The 24,739-nt window shown below is 43.3% G+C and overlaps 1 protein-coding gene across 1 annotated transcript in view; it reads right to left on the bottom strand.

The window, feature by feature from the left end:
- BRIP1 (BRCA1 interacting DNA helicase 1) overlaps positions 1-24,739 on the bottom strand; it is a 421,240-nt gene that overhangs the window by 367,117 nt on the left and 29,384 nt on the right. Inside the window, exons 4-5 of the mRNA XM_088446318.1 lie at positions 1,005-1,172; positions 418-548 (exon numbers count right to left, since the gene is read on the bottom strand). Coding sequence (XP_088302444.1) covers positions 418-548; positions 1,005-1,172 — 299 coding nt within the window. The remainder of the gene's footprint in view (positions 1-417; positions 549-1,004; positions 1,173-24,739) is intronic.

Raw genomic sequence — 24,739 nt, 5'->3', positions numbered from 1 at the left:
TACACAATCAGCATGCAAAGTGCTACGATGCAACAGCAGCAGCTTTTTTTCACACCAAGTTCCATCTACAGACTCAGTTGCAAACAGATATACAAGATATTACACCACTGCATATACATTGTATACCACATTTCATTAAAAAAACTGTCTTTGCATTGCACTTTTAATTTTTTAACTCAGATTGAATATTAATAGAATAGCTGTTAAGGGAGTAACTATAAGGTTCTGGGCTACATTCATGGTCAGATAACAAGTCATTATCTCTGACATGTCATTGTGCACAGCAATAATGAACCCATTTGTATTTGTAACAGCAACTAAATAGAATATATTGGGTGCGTGGTGACCAAGCCCCAAGTGATCACGAAGGAGAGTAAATATATGACTGTGTAGTCTGAAGATTGGCATTTTGGTTACCTGCTGTTCATTGGTTGATTGGCGCATTCGTTTCCTTTCAGTTTGAAAATCATCATTCTCATCAGAAGCCAAAAATTTTTGTTTTTTCGCAGACAACTTTGAGGCAAGTGTTGGTTTATTAATGAAAGAGTCTAAGAAAACACAAAAATAAATTTTAAAACAAAAATATTATCAAAATTACACAACCTGAAAAAAATTGCAGTGCGCAATATACATTTTTGAAAGGAGAAATTACAAAACATATTCTTGATACATTGCTATTATTAAAATGGCATAAAGGATTGTGTATAATCTGGAAATCCAAACTAACACAGGTTGGTTAATTGATCCTAGATGTGTACGAATAATGTATACATGCTTGCACATTTCTATGCATCAGTTCAAACGTTCAAATGTCCCCATTGCAGCCTAATAGTGTGTGTTTGTTTTTTGAAGATGCTCCTCAAATTTACTAAGGAGAATATGTGTGTAATTGGTCTCAAAATAACTAAAAAAAAAAAAAACTAGAATATACACATCATTGCTATTTATATGTGTATTAAATAATGCAACCAAAGAAAGTCTTGAATATTTGCAAAAGTTCTTACCATGCTTAGCTGACATTAGACCACTAGAAGATGACCCGACTTTATCATTGGAGATAGAAGTGGATGCGACGCTGGTATCTGTAACCTTTGAATGACATGTACAGTCACATGGTGCTGTTTCTTCCATTTTACAGCATTTTTCATTCTCACCTTCATTAACTGGCTTTCCTAACAAGAGCAAAATAAAGCATTTAATAACATGAATGTACCACTAAAAGGTCAGTAAGTAGCGGTTAGCAAAAATGTGAGCTGAGGGAAAAAACGACATGTGCTGAGGTAAAAACCGACATGTGGCAAACTTGGCCTAGCCTAGCAATTATATATTTCCGCCACCCCCATGCACTCCGGTCCCAGTCACCCTACTGGAACCCAAGACCAGCAAGAAGGTAGAGATAACTGTGACTTTGCTGTTCCCTGCTAGAAGCAGTTACCTCTTCGCCACCTACGCCTGAGCGCGGGGTGGAGCAACTGGCGGTGGAGGCTTCTGGGACTGGAGTACTAACTGAGGCAGACCCTCTGCAGCTGCCTCAATCATCCCCAGCAGTCACTAAACATTGCTCAAAGGTAAGTCCAAAAACTGCACTAAAAAAGTTACATAGATGAACGAGTCGCTCCACTCATTGTTATGCTTAATCTTCTACTTTATACCAATTAATTTGTCACAATAAAATACTAATCCAAAATACAATGTCTTTGGACGCAGCAGCTATGCAAAAAAAATGCTAATGGCGCAGGAGGTGTCTGAAGGCAAAAGACGCCCACTGTTGACATTGTAGATTTGAGTGCTGTGTAGAGAGGTAGCATTGGATCACCATCGGCCATCTGAGTAAGCCTAAACTTACTCAGGATGATTGGCGAAACTCCTCTGCCAGGGACAGGAAATTTGCGATGGAAGACGCACACCCTGGCCTCAGCACACCTACAGAACGGGGGCAGTAGGAACCCCATCGCAGCACCTGCCCTGCCCCCAAACAGCTGCATGTCAATCATGCTGCGGCTTAGAGGGTACTGCGAGCGATCGCACAGAGATTGATCGACGCATGCGCAATACAGATCCAGCGCACATGCCGATTGGTAACCATAACGATGTAGGAAACCCGTCAGGTTTGCATATATCTCTGAATCAGGCCCTTAGTACACTATTAGCAACTTAGAACATTAGCGAATAAAAACACAAAAGTAAAGAAAAAACTACTGAAGCACAGGTAACGTGGCATAGCGGTTAAGTCAACCATGCGTCTTGCACCATACATCGCAAAAAGGATAGGTGCATGAAGACACATCTGTAGCTGCACTGCAGCTCAAGCATGCCCATCTCCCCCAGGCACTTACAAAAACGAATTTCAGCAGTGGCCAGTGGGGGTATGTGAGGAAGTGGAGCACAAGTTAAAGCGACAGTTTTCAGAGGAACGCATGCGTAGCACCTGCATGTGTTCAGCAAGCATTAGTCAGGATGTGTTTCATCTGCTGCTAGTACAACTTCCTGTGTGGGAGGGGTAGAGCTTTGAGGACAGCTGCAAGGAGCCAACTTGCATTGGATCTATAAATGACTCCCCCAAAAAACTGAAAATAGCAGTTAAAAGGATAAAAGGATAAAACATCTCCATTTTTTCTAAGTCCCAGGGGTAAATTTACTAAAGTGAGAGTTTTTAGAAGTGAGTTTTAAAAGTGATGTTGCCCATAGCAACCGATCAGATTCTAGCTATTATCTACTAGAAGGTGCTAGTTAAATGTTAAGTAGAATCTGATTGGTTGCTATAGGAAACATCACTTTTAAAACTCACTTCTAAAAACTCTCACTTTAGTAAATTTAGCCCCCTGAGTTTAATGAAAAGTACACATATTTGACATGTCTATCCTTGCGGGACTACGAATAATACATAACAGGAAATAGGAATGGATAATATTAAGGTAAAGTGTTTATTATTTTTATGCAGTTAACCATAGGTAACTAATGGAAAAAGATTAAATTATTTCAATATGATAAAAAAATAAATCATTTCTGGAGAAAAGAAATACATATTTTTATTTTCCTTAAGTAGAATGGGAAATTAAATAAATGTTGGTGAAACAGATGCAGCGAATCTATAAAAATGTGTTTGGTCATTAAGGTAAATCCAAAACCATAGAAAAGTAGTCCTTAAAAGTGGAATGCACATATGCACTGCATAAATAAAAAAAAAAAAATAATTCTTAAAATGTAACTTTTATTAGTTATTCTTTATATCCAATTTATGGTAACATGAGTTAAAACCAGCTAAATAAAATTATAGAATAGTAATGAAAATTAAAATCAAGGCTGCAAACTGTCTCTGTATCCCATTTACGTTATTATTGCTGTGATTATAAATGTAATATTCAATAATCAAATGTGTATCTTTTCTGAGCAAAATTTTATCTGTGAACAAGAGAACTTTCAGCAGAAAACAATTTTATTTAATTTTTGTTCAAGCAGTAGAATAAATGCAAATTCTTTTATTATGAAGCACACCATGGCACACAGAGTGTCTCTACTTGGAGCCACTTAATTGTTCAAAGATTATATAGTATCATTATGTGCACCCAAATGTTGCAATCAGATTCAGCTTCTACTGAATCAACAGAATTTCAATACAATGTATACTTTCTCAGAATGTGGCAATCCAATTGATACAAATGTATCCTACTGAATTATATATCATGCAGATTGAAGATCTGAAACACATAAATCATTCCAGTAATTTCTAATGGTTCAGATCACATATCCCATTCACTGAAATGTATTTATAAATCACACTATTAGTTTTTATATCCACAATATACTATTGTAAGATATCAGTATGCTCGACATTTACAACACATAGTATTAATTTAAATCCTTTACCCATAGAAGCCGGCCCAACAATAATTCAGATCTGTCCATCTATTTATGGAGCATATAGCCGTTCTTGTGTAGTCAGCATAAAAATGTTTAATTACACATGGATTTTAATTAGTAGCCTTCATATATTGCTCCAATGAATACAGTTTCTCAACAGGTTAATTAATATGTAGACTTTAGTATGATCACATAGATGTCTCAGAAAGCGCTTACTCAAATGACCAGCACTATGTCACATTCTTTTGTATTTAAAGTGTAGTTACACTAGTGCTAGCACAGATTGCAGCCTTGATTTTAATTTTCATTACTATTCTATCATTTTATTTCGCTGGTGAAACAATAACTGGAGAGTGAATAGATGCCATGCACAAGGCATCTATTCACCTTGCTGGGAGAGCTTGGGGACAGCCCAGTGTTTTTGTGAGTGCTGGGCACGCCCCCTACAGTGATGAAAAGGGGGAGCGTGTCATGTCCCCATTTCAAGTGACTACACTCCTTTTTGGGGCAAGCGCAGCGGAATGCCCTTCTGTGAAAGCTGCCCTGCCCACCCTAGAACACTAATAACCATTACTTAAACACAAAAGAGGTTAGCCACAACATAGGTATAGCGTTCACAACACGAATATCGCACACACAGATGAGAGACCGCACCATACTGGCCTGGAAACGCCCTACCCATCATCTTCTGAGCAATGCATCAGTTCCCAAAACATGTAAGGTTCATCATTTGTAAATATACCTTCAGCAGTTATTTATATTTGTTAACTGCTAACCTTTTATAGAAGAATAAAATATGTGTATTTACAACATTCAGTTTATTTTATACGACAAAAAATTAAAGAGGAAAAACAATTAGGACACACAAAAAAAGAGCATTACACTATTTATTAAACTGCCAGGGGAGTTTCCTAACACAGCACAGAATTAAACAGCAGGAAATTAAGTAATAATGAATCCCCTATGGCAGTGGTTCTTAACCTGTTGTGTGGGTAGCTTGGTAGCCATACAGTGCAGACACTGTAAAATCATTGATATCTGTAAGGTTTTGCCCTACAATCTGCACATCACTATTAACTCCATCCATCTGGTGATTTGTATATTCTCCAACGCAAATCAGTTCAATTTACATCATTTTTATTTTTTTTTGTAATTCACTCCACTCTGGTAGTGCATAGTTTTACATTTGTTATTTGTGGAAATATATTTTTTCCTTTACTCCAAAACTACCTGCTGCAGGATTGTGTTGCCTGGCTTTGAATTATGAACATTTGAGTTTCAATCTTCTTGCCACGTAGCCGCTATAACATTTATTTACATTTATCTGCACAGAGATTTTTACGGAGGCCCCAAAATTCCTTGATTCCATCACTATACATTTTAGAAAGGCTGTTGAAGAGTGGGAGCTTCTGTTGTGGTGAGACTTCCAATATGGGCAGTGGCAGGATAGCAACAGGACATCACTTCTTCAGGGATGTGGTTCACCATGCATATTTGAAGTCTCATCACAACTGGAACTCTCTTCAAGTGCTGTTGGACATACACTCTATCTCTTCTTCTTGGGGCATAATTTGCGGCTACTCCCTAAATCGTTGGAGATGATGTATATGCTATTGCTGTGAGGATGCTTATTCCATTGATGAGATGACCACAATTCATCGAGTGTAATAATGAGATAAGCCTGCTTTTATCATCTTAAAAAGTATCGGAACATATGAAATGCAGTATCATCTAGACAGACACTGTGAGCGCCATCCTGTTGTGAATTCAAGATCCTAAAGCAGGTTCCTTAAGGGTAGGGTCGCTCCTGAGCAGAGAGGAGAATCTGTCGCCCAAAGGAAGCATCCTGGGAGGCAAAAGGATCAAATGCATAAAATTTGATAAAGGTATGGACGGAAGACCAAGTGGCCGCCTTGCACAGATGTTCAGCCGAGGCGCCATGTCTAACCATCCATGATGGTCCCACAGACCGAGTAGAATACGCTGTAACCTTGTTCAGGGACAGGGAGATCAGACTGTGTATAGACCTGAGAAATAGTCATATACAACCAGTGAGCCAAAGTCTGTTTATTAGCTGGGCAGCCTTGTTTGTGAAACCCATATAATACAAAGAGCGCATCTGATTTCCTGGTGGAGCTGGTACGGAACACGTAGATACGTAGGGCACGAACCACATCCAGGGAAGCTTCACTCTTAGAAAGGTCTGAAGACTGAAAAGCCATGACTACAATTTCTTCATTAATATGAAAACGGGAATGTAACCCGCTCTAGAGAACAGCTCTATTTTGAGGAAAATTCAAATATGGGGAGAGACCTAACAGTGCTGCCAAATCAGAAACTGTGCAAGTTGAGGATACAGCTGCAGTGCCCTGAGAACCAGATAAATCCAACGGTGCCACTGGAGGGACAAATGGAGGGTGCAGACAGAGAACCACCTGCAAAAATGTTCTAACATCCGGCAGGGGAGTAATTCCGCAGTGGAACCATACTAACAATGCAGAAACCAGAACTCTCAGGTTAGCCTCCTTGATGACTGATATAGGCCTCCGCAGTCGCGTTGTTGGACTGAATCTAGACAGGCTTGCCCTGAAGTAGGTCCTGCACCTGAACGAGTGCTCTGTGCACTGCACGAATCTCAAAAACATTTATCTGTAGGTGACTTTCCTGATCCGTCCACAATCCCTGAAAGGTGTGAAGACCTGTCATCACTCCCCATCTTCGCAGACTTGCATCCATGGTGAAGAGTACCCAATCTGGGACCCATAACAGACGACCCTTGTCTAGATGAGTCATCTGCAGCCACCAAGTGAGGGTGAGCCAAACCTCTGGCGAGATGCGGATCATCTGAGACTTTATCCGATGATACCGGCCATCCCAACGAGACAGAATCCATTGCTGCAGGAACCTGGAGTGGAACTGGGCATAAGACACCATGTCGAATGTGGACACCATGGAGCCCAGCACCTGCATTGCCAAGTGAACTTATACTTCTTGTGTGCAAAGTAGACTGCGTCCGAGATTGTAATGCTGCAATCTTGTCCTCTGGTAGAAGAATCCTCTGTCCCAGAGAGTCCAGCAGCTTCCCTAAGTGCACCATTTACTGAGTTGGAGAAAGAGAAGACTTTTTCCAATTGATTATCAAGCGGTGCTCTAGTAGGAAGACAGTGGTCATCTGGAGATGACATTGTAACACCTCCTGAAATTGTACCAATATCAGGAGGTCGTCCAAATATGACAGTATTCTGACTCCTTGACGCCTGAGATGAGCTGTCATGACTGCCATTGTCTTTGTAAATACCTGAGAGGCAGTGGCTCACCCTAAGAGCAGAGCCTGAAATTTGTAATGTTGCTGATCTACTGCCATTCTCAGAAATCCTTGGTGAGGTCGTGCAAAAGAAACATGCAGATAAGCATCCTGTATGTCCAGGGAGACCATGAAATCTCCAGGCTCCATTGCCAGCATAACTGACCGTAGGGTTTCCATACGGAATTTGGGCACATGGATGAATCTGTTGAGAGACTTCAGATTCAGGATAGGGTGATGTGACCCATATGGTTTCTGAATCAAAAACAAATTTGAACAAAAGCCCCTTCCCTGTTGCGTCACAGGAATGGGAATTATGACTCTCAACCTCAAGAAGGTCAAAGATCTGACTGGGTCTACTGGAAGGGTGTACCAACAAACCAGAAAAAAAGCCATATAAGACTTGCGCTGCTGGGGTATAGTTAATCACTGTTTAATAATAAATTCCAAATGGAATATCAAGGTATAGTATTCTCAATAAAAAACACATATATAGAAAACAAAGAAATAATAAATAAAAAATAATAAAAACATAGAAGTCTACACGTGTAGATTATTAGAAGCAAGAAAAATTTAAACAAATTGACATAGCACAAATAAAGAAATAATATGTTTCAAAATTTAACCATGGTTAAATAACAGTGTATCATCATCTGAAAAAATTCAGCTGATGGCTAAAAAAATAACAGTAGTTCTGTTAAAACAGATAGTGCGCCGCCTTTATATGGCGGAGTCTATTGAGGATTTGAAATGTAATCCCTATATAGGGCAAATAGTTCAGTTGACACACTGGATAGTCCCGCTAATATAGGTAACAACTTATATACTTTGCACTCACAATAGGTGGTCACGGTGTGTCCGTTAATCCCCGGTGTTCAATGAGTGCTGATACAACCTGCGCTGTATAATTAGCGTATAGGAGATCAAATGTCTATGCACAGGTAGGTACCGGATCCTTCCGAGCGTCCTCGGAGCTGAGCGGGGATCGGAATGTATGACCAGCTGTGAGGAAGTGTGGCAGTGGTCCGACTGGACAAGTGTGCAGCCTGACACAGCAACAGGGAGATGCAGTCTCTCAAAGCAGGGATCCAGGTGCTCCGCTCACTTCTACAGCTCAGGTGAAGCGTCCTCGAAGCTGAGCGGAGATCGGGCTGCACGAGCGGCTGGATGGGAGTGCAGTAATAGTCCGGACTGGACGAGTGTATTAGCCTGATAGCAGAAACAGAGAAATGCAGTCTCTCAAAGCGGGATCCAGGTGCTCCACTCGTCTCCACGGCTCAGGCGGAGTTCAAGAAGCAGCACTATCAGACGGGTACTCCGGTGTGAATAAAGGTTAAATGATGAAGAAGCCCTTAACGCATTTCGTCACGCTCACGTGACTTTCTCAAAAGGATCTTTTGAGAAATAATAAAATAATTAAAATTTAACCATGACTAACACCAGACATTGAGGTTAGGCTAAAACTGGTGTTTATGATCCCTCCCACTTCATTTACATTTTTATATATTTTTGTTTTTTAGATTTTAAAATTTTTTTGGTTATGTTTTTCTTTATAGACCAAAATTATATATTTGCATGTCACAATAGCAACATCCATTACAGACCAATAAGTGACTATTTCAGCCCATACATACAGATAGCTCCCGAATGGCAGCTATCGGCACTTCACGGGCATTGCAGTCCCGTGAGCCAATCAGCGGCAGCGCTCACTGTAGAGTGCCTGCTGATTGGCTCCGGCAACTGACGCGAATCAGCCCACGTGGGAACTGTCAGTAGCCGGAGCCAATCAGCGGCCGCTCTACAGTGAGCGCTGCCACTGATTGGTTTAGGGGTGCAGGCTTATAAAAAATAGCCTGTACTTTTGGGAATGTCCCCTTAAAAGGAAATGTTCAAAAAAAATTTAAAAAAAAAAAAAAATCGGGCCACCCTAAAAAAAAATAAAAAAATTTTGTTGTGAAAATAAAAAAGGTAAAAAAAATGCCAAACTAACGAAATTAATTCTGGTGGGGTCCCCAAGTATGTGTCAGGTGTTTTTTTCATTGCGCAAAGTAGCGGCAGGTGCATTTTTGCAGAATTTAAAAAAAATAACTTTAGGGACTTAAAAATATGCTAGTACCCATTTTCATGTACCCCAAATTTGATGGGACCACTTTTAAAAATTAAAAAAAAAAGCTAAATGCTCTTCTGCATCACTTCTTCAAAGTCGGGAAAAAAAACACCTGCCGCGGCTATTTAAAAACCCTGACTTTCTTCTGCAGACTAAAACGGGGGTACCCATAGTGATCCCCGAGGTCTGGACATCTTTAGGGGGGTCCTACAATTATTTTCAAAAAATTCCCGTTTGTTTTCGCCGATCCAAGTATTGCCGGGTCCCGTTTTCGACGATTTCATATTGAATACGGGGATAAGCGGGAGCGCGCAATACTTTTTCCCCGGAAAAAGCTCCGATGTGCGGCGAAAACTTTGACGGCCAAGTTTACGTTTCATATTGAATACCCCTGTATCTGTGTGTAGTTGTGTCAACCAACTAAAGACCAGGCCGGAGCCTGTGTTAACCTGCAGGAAGCAGGGCTAAGCTGACTTGGGACTTTTGTTTGCAGACTAGCTGCTCCCTTATAGAGAGGGTTGAAGAAGTGAGTTAGTCGCAGCAAACAGGGGCTAGGTTTGTTTGCTATTTTCTGTTTCCTGATTTCATATGCTGGCAGTAAAGCATCACATTGTTTATTTCACCTGAACGCTGTGTGTGGATCCTAATTAAGCACCTAAACACTGTATCCATTCACCCTCTGCCGAGCTAATTAACCCCAAGACATCACACTACCTAAACATTGTTGCAGACCAACTCCACCCCTTCATGGCAATGGTGTTCCCTGATGGTAGTGGCCTCTTTCAGCAGGATAAGGTGCCTTGCCACACTACAAAAATTGTTCAGGAATGGTTTGAGGAACATGACAAAGAGTTCAAGGGGTTGACCTGGGCTCGAAATTCCTCAGATCTCGATATGATCGAGCATCTGTAAGCCATTGGGCCACACCTCCTAAATAACAGGACTTAAATTACCTGCTGATAACTTCTTGGTGCCAGTCACCACAGGACATCTTCAAAGGTTTTGTGGAGACCATGCCACTACAGGTCACTGCTGTTTGGCAACTGGCAGCATGAGGAGGACCTACACAATATCAGGCAGGTGGTTTTAGTGTGATGGCTGAAATATATATATATATATATATATATATACACATACACAGTATATATATGCACACATACATACACTATATGGACAAAAGCATTTGGTCACACCTGTTAATTATTGAATTGAGGTGCTTCAATCAGACCCATTGGCACGGGTGTACAAAATCAAGCACCTAACCATGCGGTCTCCATTTGCAAACATTTGTGATACAAAATGGGTCATTCTGAAGACCTCAGTGACTTCAAGCATGGTACTGTGATAGGATGCCACCTTTACAATAAGACAGTTTGTGAAATTTCATCCCTGCTGGATATTCCACGGTAAACTAAGTGATATTATTCGAAAATTGAAGAATTAAAAAACACCACATCAGTCACAATGCGTAAGACCATATAAAATCAGAAAGCAGGGTCAACGACTGCTAAGGCGCATGGTGCATAAAAGTCGCCAACGCTCTGCTGATTCCATAGCTGAAGAGTTCCAAACTTCCACTGGCATTAATGTAAGCACAAAAACTGTGCGGCGGGAGCTTAATGGAATGGGTTTCCTTGGCCGAGCAGCTGCATGCAAGCCTCACATCACCAAATTCATTGCCAAGCGTCAGATGGAGTGGTGTAAAGCACACACTGGACTGTTGAGCAGTGGAAACGTGTTCTGTGGAGTGACTAATCATGCTCCTCTGTTTAGCAGTCTAGGACCGTACCTGCATGACTGCATTGTGCCAACTGTGAAGTTTGGTTGAGGATGGATAATGGTATGTTGTTGTTTTCAGGTTTTGGGCTAGGCCCCTTCTCTTCAGTGAAGGGCAATCTTAATGCTTCAGCATACTAAGACATTTTGGACAATGTCCAACTTTGTGGCAACAGTTTGGGGAAGGCCCTTTTAATTCCAACATGACTGAGCCCCAGTGCACAAAGCAAGGACTATAAAAGACATGGTTTGATGAGTTTGGTGTGGAAGAACTTGACTGGCCCACACATAGCCCTGACCTCAACCCAATCGAGCATCTTTGGAATGAACTGGAATGGAGATTGCAAGCAAGGCCTTCTCGGCTAACATCATCTTGTGGAAAGCCTTCCAAGAAGAGTGGAAGCTGTTATAGCTGCAAAAGGGGGACCAACTCCATATTAAAGTATATATATTTGAATACAATGTAATTACAGTCCCTGTTGGTGTAATGGTCAGTTGTCCGAATACTTTTGTCCACATAGTGTAGACAGACTGGTGTCAAGTTATTCTGGTGCCTAAATGTTGGACCACGGTGTCTAACTTATGATGGTGATCTGAACCATGAGTGAAACAAGACATGGTTATTTAAGCATTGCTGTACTATCCCGCATTAGAAAGTGTGGATTATGCAACCACAGAGAGCTCTGACTAAATCTCACTAACTAATTTAAGCCCTCTCATGCTGCCTTTCTGGATCTCCAACTTAAAGTTTGCTCAATACAACTTGGATTAAGAAGGTTTGATCTTGGCAGTGGCATTTTAGTACTCAGAGAAAACTAGATTACTAGTTCCCCTTTGAGTGAATTCAGAAGAAGCTGAGCAACAGTGAGTGAGCAATAAAGCTTAATGATAGTTTTATTTAACTCTACAGTAACCAGCCAAACCATTTTGATGGGGGACAATTTAAATATGATCAGGGGTACAGAGAGGTGATCAGAATGAAAGCGACATGCTGAATTGGGGATTATGAGGACTATGAGATAAAGAACAATTGCATGTGGAGGACGACTAAGTGGGCAATTATGATGCTCGGTAGGGAGTTACTAGGCTTGAAGAGTGAGAGTTGAGGGGTGATGAAGTGTGAGATGAAAAGGATTGAGGTGGAAATAAAAGGGGATAAAGCATTGCTATGATTATGTGGTTTGAAAGTGGTGTAAAGTTTGTAAAATGGATGAGCTATGTGTGAATTTTTAAATTGTGAACGTTTTTCGAAAAACTTCCAAGGTGAACATAGACAAAATATACACAAAAGAGAACACAACATAGAACAATTAAGATACATCATGCCACTGAGAGTAGAACACATACCAGGATTATCAGTACTAGGCACAAATCTATGGACCAGGTAGAACCAGGTAAACTTGAGCACCCAACCTAGACAGAGGAGGGCTCCAGAGCATACTGTGAGACCTGGAACCAGACTTTATCAAATTAAAGGACACTTCTCTTGATATACATGAAACATTCATGTTGGATCCTGTAGTTAACCAGGCCAAGTCAAGCTAAGAAAGAAGGAGCTTGTGAAGCCATACATGTCCTGAGAATACAGGCCTAGCCAGCACTAGGAGATTATCTACATACAGTTGCAGATAGTAATTTAAGGAATATTTAAGTCACAGGTTCCAGTAAAGCAATACAAACCCTGGTCTTAACTATACAATGAACAACTTAGGATCAAAATGCAGACTCAATTGGGACAGGAGTTGAGAGAAACCTGAATCTTGAAACCAAGACACCACACTTCGGACAGGAGTTGGAGAACACCCCTACCAGCCTGCTCAGTATTATCGGAGTCCAGTACACCCTATGTAAAGTATACTGCTGAATCTGCTAGTAAGGCATATATGCAGAGGCCACCGAGGAAAAACCCAATACAAATTCCCAGTACTCAACCTTCCATTTGAGTGCCTGCAGTCCCCCACTAACACATTCATGCAATAAACCAGAGGCTCCCAAACTTGGTCCTCAAGGCACCCTAACAATCCAGGTTTTAAGAATAACCATGCTTGGGCACAGTTGACTATAATTAGTACCTCAGTCTTTCGATTTACCCATCTGTGCTCAAACACGGATAGCCTTAAAACTTGGACCATTTGGGAACCACTGCAATTGACAATAGTACAATAGAAAAATACTTTTGCGATAGGAGAAGGACCTCAGCAGGATGCAGACAGACAATTCAGAAATGCGGGGGGTGCTCCCATTAGACAGTGCAGAGAGCATGCAGGAACTCCATATACCTATAGAACATACTATTTGGAAGATGAAACTTCAAACTAGGTTGAGCAAAAGATCTCAGAGGCATCCTGGTATATCTGACATATAGCTTTAATCTTACGAGCTAGCCAGAGGGGATGCATTCACCATGTCGACATTCAAAATGTTATAATGTTTACAACACAATGTCAACATTGTTAAAATTATAACACGGAATATGTTATCTGCAGAATGTCGACATGTTCACAATTGATGCAAAATGTCGACCTTTTGCATGGATTGGAGAGTTAGGGTTAGGCTGCAAGACTGGAGGGTTAGAGTTTTGCTGCAGAAGGGGAGGGTTAGAAACTGGGGGAAGGTTTAGGGTTAGGGGCATTACTCACCTCCGTAACAGCTCTATCACAGCCAGATCTCTGGCTAACTTGGAAGACACTGTTGGAGCCACCGCACAAGGTAAGTCACCACTGAATTATGTCGGTCTGATGAATGTTGACAACATATACTCAACCCAGCCAGAGAGCCCCTCACTCTATTAATTTAAATTGTGATAAACTAGAAATACTCTACAAGGGAGAACATTGGTCATTGCGAAGACAATCCAACAATTTTGCTGTGAAGCACCAAACCCCTCCAGCCTGCACAGGAAGAGACATTTTTAACTACCAAGAAAGAGCCATAGACATCCACCATTGGCAAAAGAGATGTCAAAGACTGCATCATTCCTGACAGGAGCAGTAACATGTCGTAAGCATAAGGTGTAATATTCTCCTCCTGTCCCAAGACTAGCAGCTTAAGAACAAAACCCACATAGCACAATCCAGTGGCTCTATGGCAATTGCAAACAAAATGAGAGATAGTGGGCAACCCTGCCTAGTGCCTCTACCAAGGGTGAAAGAGTCAGTGACAAAACCATTAACACAGGCCCTAGTAGCAGGGCACGAATGCAGTGGCAGGAATAAAGTCCTTCCCCACCCAAAACAGAGAAAGAACTGGGCAGAGGAATGACCACTCAGAGTCAAACCCCTTGGCTGCATCCAGAGACACACTCAAGGCATCCACCATCCCCACATAATCAAGCTGCAGATTTGTATGTAAATGGTGGAGTTGGTTAGCAGTCGATTTCCCAGGCATAAAGGCCGCCTGGTCATGGTGGATGATCTCAAGAATAACGTTAATCAGACAAAAGGCTAGAATTGTACCTAAAATTTTGACATTGGTGGTCAGCAACAAGATTGGGTTACAGTATTCAGGAAAATCGAGGACTTTGTCAGGCTTGGGAAGCACCAATATCAAGGTCTCCGCCATAGTGTGGGGAAGGGACAGGGATTCTAATAGGATGTAGTCAGCATTCCGGCATGTGGGATGCAGACAGTCTAAATACTGGTACCGGAATCCCGATAGTGTCGGGATCTCAGCTCCAGTATTCCAACCGCCGGCATCCTGAAGGTATCGGTTTAGGTTTAGCTTTAAAGGTCAGGATTGGGCACTAGGGAGAGGGTTAAGGTTAGGCACTAAGGAAGGAGGGTTAGGTTTAAGGTGCGGGGAGGGTGAGGTTAGGTTTAGGCACTAGGGAGGGAGGTTAGGTTTAGGCACCTGGGAGGGAGGGTTAGGGCAGGGGATAGGGTTAGTGGTAGTATACTTACCTTAAGGGTGTCAGGATTCTCTCTGTTGGGATGCCGCTGTCGGTGTTCTGACAGCATCCCGACCACCGAGAACCCATACCCAACATGATTCAATGTAGCTAAAACACCCAGCAGTTAAGGAACAAATATACAATTCGATGGGAAGCCCATCCACTCCTGTAGATTTTCAAGTAGGATTTAGAGTCCTCCATCTCTTTAAAGGAGATGGGGGAGTCCAAATAACTTCAGCCAGACACAGGAGAGACACTTGATCCAGGTAGGAGGCAAAGTCATCTGGGGACTAGTTAATATGAAAAGCATAAACCTCCTCAAAATATTTCCGAAATGCATTTGCAATACAAGGTGTAGGAGTGTAAACAACACCATCCACAACCAGCAATCTGTGCACAATGGAAAGTATAATCAGCCCTAGTCAGAAGTAACAATATGCTTGTCAGTGAAAAAGTTCCCCAAGGCAGTCCATCATGGGAGCCGGGGCCCCTCCAATGGTTTCCACTGTAAGAGCGGCAGGTCAGACCTTGAAAGGAGTGGAGGAGGACCAGCTGGGAGGCAATTATGCAGAAGCAGGAGGGAAGGGGTGAGACAGAGTGGGGGGGAAGGCAGAGCAGCAGATGGATAGAACAGTGGGACAGGGTGGAGGAGTGGGCACATAGAGGGCGGGGTGGGACAGAGCAGTGAGTGTAGCGGAGGTTGGACAGGGCTATACAGGGGTGCCCTGTGGTGTTCATTTACTAATAGTTAAAAAAAAGTTTAAAATATACCTCATTGCTAAAAATGTTATCCTAGATGTAAGAAAATTTGTCAAGCTTTTAGTAAAGAGTAAGTTAAAATACCTTAAATTTTGCCAAGGAATGAAAAGTGTTGTTTTTTTCTCAATACAGCAAGGGTTTAGTGTTTTTTTACATAGATAAAACTAAGCAGCAATTAACAATGTGAAAACATATTACAGTATGGGGGATATTTTCTGTGTGTCTAGTAGTTAGCATGGCAATAGCGGCTATATAACTCCCACAGACACTGTAAAGCAAACCAGTCATAAATAGGCAGAATTTGTAGTCGTAAATAGGCAGCATTTGCATATCTTGATATTAGCAATGCAGATCATGATATAAAGCAGCTATGTACCCACAAAAAGGTGACATTCTTCTGTTTATGATGTGACTGAACTTTAACACAGAGAGGTGACTATATGATTTCATAGGTTTCCTAACATATCTTAAATTTTAGCATGTGTTGCATTTGTTCAATGCAAGAAACAGTTACAATTCACTATGAAACATCTGAGGATACAAGATTGCCTGTCATGTTGATACCTGTGCATGTAATGCCCAAAGCGGTCATAAAACCTCACACATGTAAACTCCTGGGAAACAAGGAAAGAAAGTATTAAGAAAAAAAAAAAAAAAGTTTAGCATTCAGAACACAAACGTTTCATCCCATACAGGAAGCAACATTTCCAGATCAGACGAACACCTTACCAATTCACTAACAATCTGCATAAAAAGACAATCCGCAGCATTATAAGGGGTCCATTTATGACCATTCCCATTTTGGCCCTGAAAAGTATAATTTCTCAATTACCAAATATTGAACCAATAAGAAACAATTAATCTGCGGGTACAGCAGCTCCAAGAGCCCATCACAGTGAACAGTGAATTATAAAGTGATAGACGTCAGGCCGCACAATCAGAAAGATTCCTAGCTTTAATGGCTAACACCATCCAAAGAAGATCTTAGCTCCGAAAACTTAAACAAAAAGGAAACCCCAGTATAAATCCACCATGTGCATGCGGCATGTATCCTGGTATTGTGCAGTAGGGATGCAGCACCATTCATCAACAAAATACTCACTCAGCTGATGTTTGGGTCCATTGTTCCAGAATATCCCATTAATGGGTAACAGGTTTCAGAAACAGTGACTAAAAAGACTATATGAATAACACGGTATCCAGATAGAAGATCGACAATGAAAAGGTCAACATTCAATGTGTCGACATGCAGAAGGTCAACAGGTGCAGAAGGTCAATCATTTTATGTTTTTTCCATATTTTTAAGGTTAGGGTGAAGGTAGGCACTTGGGGGAAGATTAGGGTTAGGCTGCTGGAGGGTACGGCTAGGTTTAGGCACTTGGGTGAGAGTTAGGGTTAAATAAAAAAAAATACATGTCGACCATTTGAACCTGTCGACTTTCTACACTGTGAATATTTGGTCAGACAACCATTTGCCTCTGTCAACTTACTACATGTCGACCATCTGGTGTCGAACCATTGACTGACTACCACCACTTTCACGGGTCCATCCCAGACACCTTTCAGACTGGTGGCCCGACCCAGCTTATTGTGTCACCTGCCATCATGTGCTGACCCGGCGCTTGGAGAGGACATCTCCAAGCACCGGCTCTACCTATGCTGTGAACGGATCGACCCGGGTTACTCAGTCACACTGCACAGTGAGCCGGGTTGAACACGTGTTCAACCCTGCTCGTTACCCGGCTTGAAATGCCTGGGACCTGGATTATTTCAACTGAGCCATTTCACACCGCACAGTAACCTGGGTTGCTGCACGTTCACGTGCAATAACCCGGGTTACTGCTGGCAAGATTTACATTGTCAATCTATGTACCACACCCAGATACCATTGATGTCACTCTCAGGAAACCACTGAGAAGACCTTAAACCAGGTACACACTAGACATATCGTCCACATCAAAGCAGTGTGTAAAGGTTATGCCGCTGATGATGCGCGCTCCCGAGCGTCGTCAGCGACATCATCTGTCGGACCTGCATGCAGGTCCAACCTGCAATATCCTCAGCAGGATCCATGACACCGAATGCTGCATGGCCCAGTTGTCGCTCCCGGCATCGGCAAGTGTGTATGCACTTGTCTATACCGGGAATCCCGCCTGGTCCCGTCGTGAACGAGATCGTGCTGGGTACGCATAGTTTAGTGTGTACCCAGCATTACATTCTCTGTAACGAAAGAACTGTAAGCCTGGAAGACACCCCTCTGGTCAGTACCATGAAATGTAATTATCACAGTCCTTGCCCAAGGTAATGATTGTAGTAAAACCATGCCAGGAAAATGTTACCTTACATAATGTGGAAACACCAAAACCCTTCACTGTTGGAAAAAATTTACTCAGGGCTTCCTTTAGGTTGTGCTGCCACAAGTGGATTCAACTGTTTATGAAGAACATAGTGATGGATAATAAATCTGCACATATTAACTTTGGCTAGTGCTAAGCAGTCGATTGGCTGTCGGGCTGATTTGGAGGTGGACACTGGGGAATATGTTTTTCATGGCCACTGTCCAGCGGTGCAAAGAAGCAGTCCTTGCTTATGTCAATTAGTGATGTCCCGCAGCCCCTGGAATGACGTGACCACTGTCACCGGCTCTTGTTCAGAGGTTCTGGCAGGCTTGTGAGTGTAGTGTTGTAATTAAGGGGACAGTGTATGGGAGCCAAGGGGGGACCTGACGTTAATCCGGCTTTGGTGGCTTTTGTACTTGGGGGTGCAATGCCACTTGTACTTGGGGGGTGCAGTGACGCTAGTACTGGGGGTTGTAGTGCCAATAGTACTGCGCGGGGTTTGCAGTGCCACTAGTACTGCACAGAGTGGTTGCAGTGCCGCTCTGCAGTATTGGCTCAGCGGTGTCACTTGACATCAGAGCCCAGACAAGTCTTCCCAAGCCATCCACCATCGCTCCAGACTGGCGGGCTGAGAGCCCTCAACACTGGGCCAGGAGGATGCAGAGAGGCAGCAGCGGTAACAGCATTCTGAGGTAAGTAATGACTGTAACTTAAAGTAGGCAGACTAGTGTCCGCCTACTTATAGAACGAATAGTTGGGAAAAAAAAGTTTGATTTTCCGAAATAGTTGGACAGACAAACGAATGATGCACACTGCCCAAATATCATTCCAACCAGCCAATTAGTTGGCTGGTTGGAATGATATCATCCTAATGTATGGCCTGCTTTAGCCCAACTGGCCTTTGTACTGGAGGTATTTATTCGGACATGTACATATGAGCTATAAGATCTGTACGACTCAAATTTGAACTATTGTGGACCTGTTCAGTTTTTATTTGTGTCAACCTTTTAATAAATTGATTCATAATGGATCCTATGGAGTGATTGATGTACTTCCAGTGGAATATAATCAAAACATTTATGAAGATCAGCTCTATTTATATGTGAGCATTGCACGTGTTATGCTGACCATGTAAAGAAACTTTTATCTACACTAGAATTGTTTTAAGTTAGTTGGGCACGCCTGATTTTTAAGTCTTTGGTGCTGGGATCGAACACCGGATTAAGGGCCTGATTCAGCTTGGATCGCAACAGTGAATGCAATAGCGATTACACACGCAGTTCAACTGCGATAGTATGCTAATCCACTGCAATCGCTATGTCGCCGCAGCACAACATAAGGAAACCCACTTTACCTTACACACATCCGTAATCCTTAGCAAGACTGCGAAACCATCGTTAACATAGAGAAACATCGCAGCCTCACGCACGTTACAACCAGGTAATATAAAAAAAGCCATAATATTATAGTGTTCACTCTAGTTTCGGCGGCGGGCAGGGCGCCAGAGCTAGAGAGGGCTCCTTCGGCGCGCGCACCCGAAAATGGGGCGTGGCCATGGAAAAAGGGCATGTCCGTAAGATGCGTCACCTTTTCGTCATTCTTGGGGGCGGGCAGCCCACAAGCGCTGCTGACAGGTAAAATAGATGCCAGACGCATGTGCCCAGCGTCTATTCACCGGCGGTGACCGGGTCATCGCACATTTCCCCACCCGCAGGACACTGCGACCCGCGGGTGAAGACAGTACCCTCAGGCTGTCTTAGCTGTGCACTGCGATGTGAGGGCAGGGCACTTTTTGCCCTCCAGAAGGAGGGCAGGCCGATTTTTGCCCTCCAGAAGGAGGGCAGGGAGCAACGCCCCACTAAAACAGCCTAACGGGAATGCTAATATTACAAATGTACTGTCTGAACATGCCTAGAACTAAAGGCACACATCCATTAGACGATTAAGCTGAGCGATTGAACGATATAGATATCATTCAATCATTTGCAAATTGTTTTGAAAAATGTCTAAAACGACCAGCGGTGCGCGCTCTCGCTAGTCGTTTAGACATCTACCATCGTACAAATAGGTTGTACAACCAGACGATAACGTCAGGTTCAACGTGTTTGCAGATGATTGGTGTGCCTACACGGAACGACTGCTCACAGACTAACAAACAACTGCACGATTACAATGTCGTAATTGTGCAGTCGTTTGTCTGTCTTCTAGTGGATGTGTGCCTTAAGAGAGGCACAAACACAACCCTTAGAGCTCTGGGCCTGATTCAGACCCGGTCACAAGCGCCGTGCGCTCGCAACCGGGACGATGGTGGTCAAGTGCGCATGCGCACGATGGAGTTGGTTCCGTCGTGCACATGCATGAGACCCGGATAGCGACGGGCACTCTGTCGCTCCGGGTCTCGCAACAAAGGGGGCGAGCTGTCGATGTTGAGTGACAGCTCGCCCCCTTTGGTGGGCAGGCCGGGGAGTGGCTGCCCAAACGGAGGCGTTCCCATGTGAACGCCTCCGTTTGGGGACGGCCCCACTGACATCACGAGTGATGTCAGTTGGAGAGATTTCGGCTCTGTTAGAGCCGAAATCTCTCTGGGGCTTGCGGCAACGAGACCATACCACAAGGGTCTCGTCGCAAGCCCGATGGTCGCGATGGTCTTTACCATCGCGACCATCTTCCTGGCCGCTCACTATAGCTGTGGGTGGTCACCCACAGCTATGCGAGTGGCCAGGAGGCCGCTCTAAAAATTTAAAAAAAGACCAGCCTTGATTCAGAGCGAGCACTCTGTCAGAGCGTCCGGCTCTGAATCAGGGCCTATGTGTGCAAATGCTAGGAACTTAGGAGATAAATCTCAGAGCTAACAGCAATAGTGACTAGGGATGATCTTGATATTGTAGCTATTACGTAGTCATGGTGCAATGAAAAACATGACTGGGACATAGCTATACCAGGATATACTTTATTTAGAAAAGACAGAATAGGAAAGATTGGAGGAGGGGTAGCAATGTATGTGAAAAACAACATTAAAACTACTTCAATACAAAATATTGCAGAAAAAAAATGAGGTCCTTTGGATAACCATAGAAACAGGGGAGAAAGACATTCGCACTGGGGTGATTTACAGACCACCAGACAAGGCTAAGACAGTAGAACAATTTAAACATGCTTGAGATAGGCATAAGAATATCCTTACAAAGAACTGAGGATCACATAGGGTTTGAGGTTACCAAAAGGTAAAAAAGGGCAGACTAGATGGGCCAAGTGGTTCTTATCTGCCGTCAAATTCTATGTTTCTATGTAACCTAAGAAAGGTGTGGACAGAAGACCACGTAGCTGCCTTGCATAGTTGTTCAGCAGAGTCGCCACAACAGGCTGCCTACGAGGAACCCACAGAGCGAGTAGAATGAGCAGATACTGTAGCTGGCACAGGAAGGCCAGTCTGCACATAAGCCTGTGAGATGGTCATGCAAACCCATCCGGCCAGAGTTTGTTTGCTAGCTGGCCATCCCTTATTATGGAATCCATATTAGATGAAGAGGGAGTCTGATTTCCTGATGGAACTAGTGCGGTCCACGTAGATCTTTAGAGTACGGACCACATCCAAAGAGGCCTAATCTGCCAAGAGGTCTTGTGATTGAAAGGCCGGAACCACAATTTCCTCATTAATGTAGAAACGAGAAACCACTTTGGAAAGGAAGCCACGTCCTGATGAAAGATTAAAAAGGGGGAGCGACATGAAAGCGTCCCTAAATCAGATACCCTACGGGCAGATGCTATATCATGAAGAAACAGAATCTTCACAGTGAGCCACTTGAGATCCATTGATTAAAAGGCTTCGAATGCAGGTTCCTGAAGTCCGTGGGGATCCACTGACAAATCCCACGGAACCACAGGAGGGACAAAGGAAGGTTGTATACATAGAACACTCTGCAAGAAGGTGTGAACATGCGATAGAGGAGCAATTCTGCGCTAGAACCAGATGGACAGAGCAGAGACATGCACATTTAGAGATGCTAGGCGGAGTCCAAGATCCAATCCAGCCTGAAGAATGGCAGGTATTCTAGAAACCTTAAAAACTTGAGGGTCATAGTTTCTAGGGGCATACCACTGGACATATGTATGCCATACCCGGTGATAAATTCTGGCAGAGGCCGGTTTACGAGCTCTGATCATGATCTGGACCACAGAGCTAAAAATACCTTACATGTGGAGGGATGACTCAAGAGTCAAGCCTTTAAAGAAAGGCAGGCCAGGTCCAGATGTAGACAGGGACCCTGAGACAACAGGTCTGGTCGTAGAGCAAGTTGAAGAGGAATGTCTATGGAGAGACTTTGAAGGTGAAATTGTCGGACTGTACTTGTACTGGCCTGCTCTGAAGAATATCCTGAGCCAGAGTGAGAGCTCTGTAGATGGCTCGGAGTTCTAGGACGTTGATTGGTAAGACTGCCTCAGCTGACGTCTTTCAGCCCTGGAAGGAGTGCTGGCCGGTTACTGCGCCCCACCTGCGGAGGCTTGTGTCCGTAGTTAAGAGTACCCAGTCCGGGATCCAAAAGGGATGACCCTTGTTCAAGTGGGATGTCTGTAGCCACCAGACTAGAGACAGGCGAACCTCCATCGACAGGCTCATCATCTGGGATCTGAGCAGATGAGTCAGCACGTTCCACCTGGATAGGCTCAGGTGTTGTAGGGGCCTGGAGTGAAACTGAGTGAACTCCACCATGTCAAAGATGGACACCATGGATCCTAGGGTCTGCATTGCAGAGTGAATTGACACTCGGCGACTGTGTAGTAATCTGCGCACCCAGTGCTGTAATACAGAGATTATTTCTGTCATTAGGAAGATTCTCTGAACCTGGGAGTCCAGGAGTGCTACCTGATGTACAATTCTTAGAGAAGGTGTCAAGGAAGACTTTTTCCAGTTGATCAGCCAACCGTGCATTTGTAGAAAGGCAATGGTTATCTGTAGATGACAGTGAAGAATTTCTGGGGAGCTGACCAACAGCAAGAGATTGTCTAAATATGGGAGCAGACTGATCCCTTGACGATGAAGATAGACCGCCATAACTGTCATGATCTTGGTAAAGACCCGAGGACCCGTTGAAAGGCCAAAAGACAGAGCCTGAAATTGGTAATGTTGCTGTAGTATATATCAAACCGGAGACATTGTTAAATAGAAAGCACTATTCGTACATGTAGGTAAGCATCCTGAATGTCCAGAGACACTATAAAGTCCCCAGGCTCCATAGCCAGGATAATAGAGAGGAAGGTTTCCATATGAAACCTGGGCACCCTGATAAACTTGTTCAGAGACTTGAGGTTGAGGATAGGCGAATGAGACCCGTTGGGCTTCTGAACTAAGAAAAGGGGTGATGGAGCAGCAGTGCAGATGGCAGATGCTCATTAGTATAAGAAATTAAACTAAAACTAAATCACAAAAATAACCTTTGGCTACTTACTGTAATAGCAGCCCCCTGTTAAAATGGTGATCCAGCTTCTTAGTTTCCCTAAGGCTGTGGACGGGTTATAGGGGGAAGGACCTGAGCGTCCTGGGATTGAAAAGCTTTGCTGTTGGCTTCCGGTCCTCCAAGTCCCATCTACACCCCATTGTCTCCCCTGTGGACCCCTATGGACCCTGAAGAAGAAATACAAACTTAATATGTATACTTCTACATTTTTGACTGAACTGAATAATCCAGAATTCCTGAACTGCATGGTGGCCTACCCTTTTTGGCTTAGTGAAAAATCAAACCTTAAATCTATGAATTGTCCATTAGATTAAAAAAAATTATACAAACATGGACAAATTTGTTGGTACCCTTACAGGTCATTGAAACAATGCTTTATTACTCCTGATAATTGATGAAATTAAAAGCTATTGTCGACTGCAAAGAATTGTTGGTACCACTTAGAAAAGATAATAATTGGATTATATTTATATTTGGTATCATTGTGTGCACCGCACTGAACATGGATCAGAGAAAGCAATGAGGAGTTGCCTGAGAAGATCGAAAAAAATATAGAAAAGCAGGTTAATAGTGTTCCTTCTGGGACGGTGAGGGGGCAGGGCAGCTATCACTGTAAGACACTGTTGTGCACGCCGAAGGTGGGAATGGGACGTGGTCACTAAAAAAATGAGGAGTATCCTTGAGACATGCCCACTTTTCATCACTGTAGGGAGTGCGCCTAGCACTCACGGAGATGCTGGGCTGCCCCCAAACTCTCCCTGCAGTGTGAATAGATGGCGTGAGAATCACTCACCCGAGTCGCCGGTGATTGTTTCACTGGAAATTTTCCTCCTTGCGGGACACTACGGCCAGCGGGTGGGAACGGCTATTTCAGCGGGGTGCCGCCAAAAGAGCATGGACCGGTGCCCCGCTGAAACAGCCTTGCGGAAACACTATGTTAAAGGTAAAAGCTATGAGATTATCTCCAAGCAGCATAATCTTCCTTGTGACTACAGTTGCAAATATTAAGAAGTTTTAAGTTTATGAGTGGACAGAACCCTATCACAGCAGGTAAACAGCAACCCATCATGCACCCTCCCATCCTGCATCTTTCTTACTGTTTGGCGGGCACTAGGTGGGGAGGGTGATGCAATGCTTGCCTCCAGTGCAAAGAGGGCGGCGACTGACATTCTCTCTTGGATGGAAATGACTATCACAAGGTGGGCAAGGGTCGAGGAGTAGGGGGGCTCTGAGCAGCATATATATTTT

The sequence above is a fragment of the Taudactylus pleione genome, unplaced genomic scaffold (assembly GCF_031769625.1).
Source record: "Taudactylus pleione unplaced genomic scaffold, aTauple2 ptg000397bl, whole genome shotgun sequence".
Taxonomy (NCBI): Eukaryota; Metazoa; Chordata; class Amphibia; order Anura; family Myobatrachidae; genus Taudactylus; species Taudactylus pleione.
The sequence above is the reverse complement of the archived record's forward strand: the minus strand, read 5'-3'. Positions and strand labels throughout refer to the sequence as shown.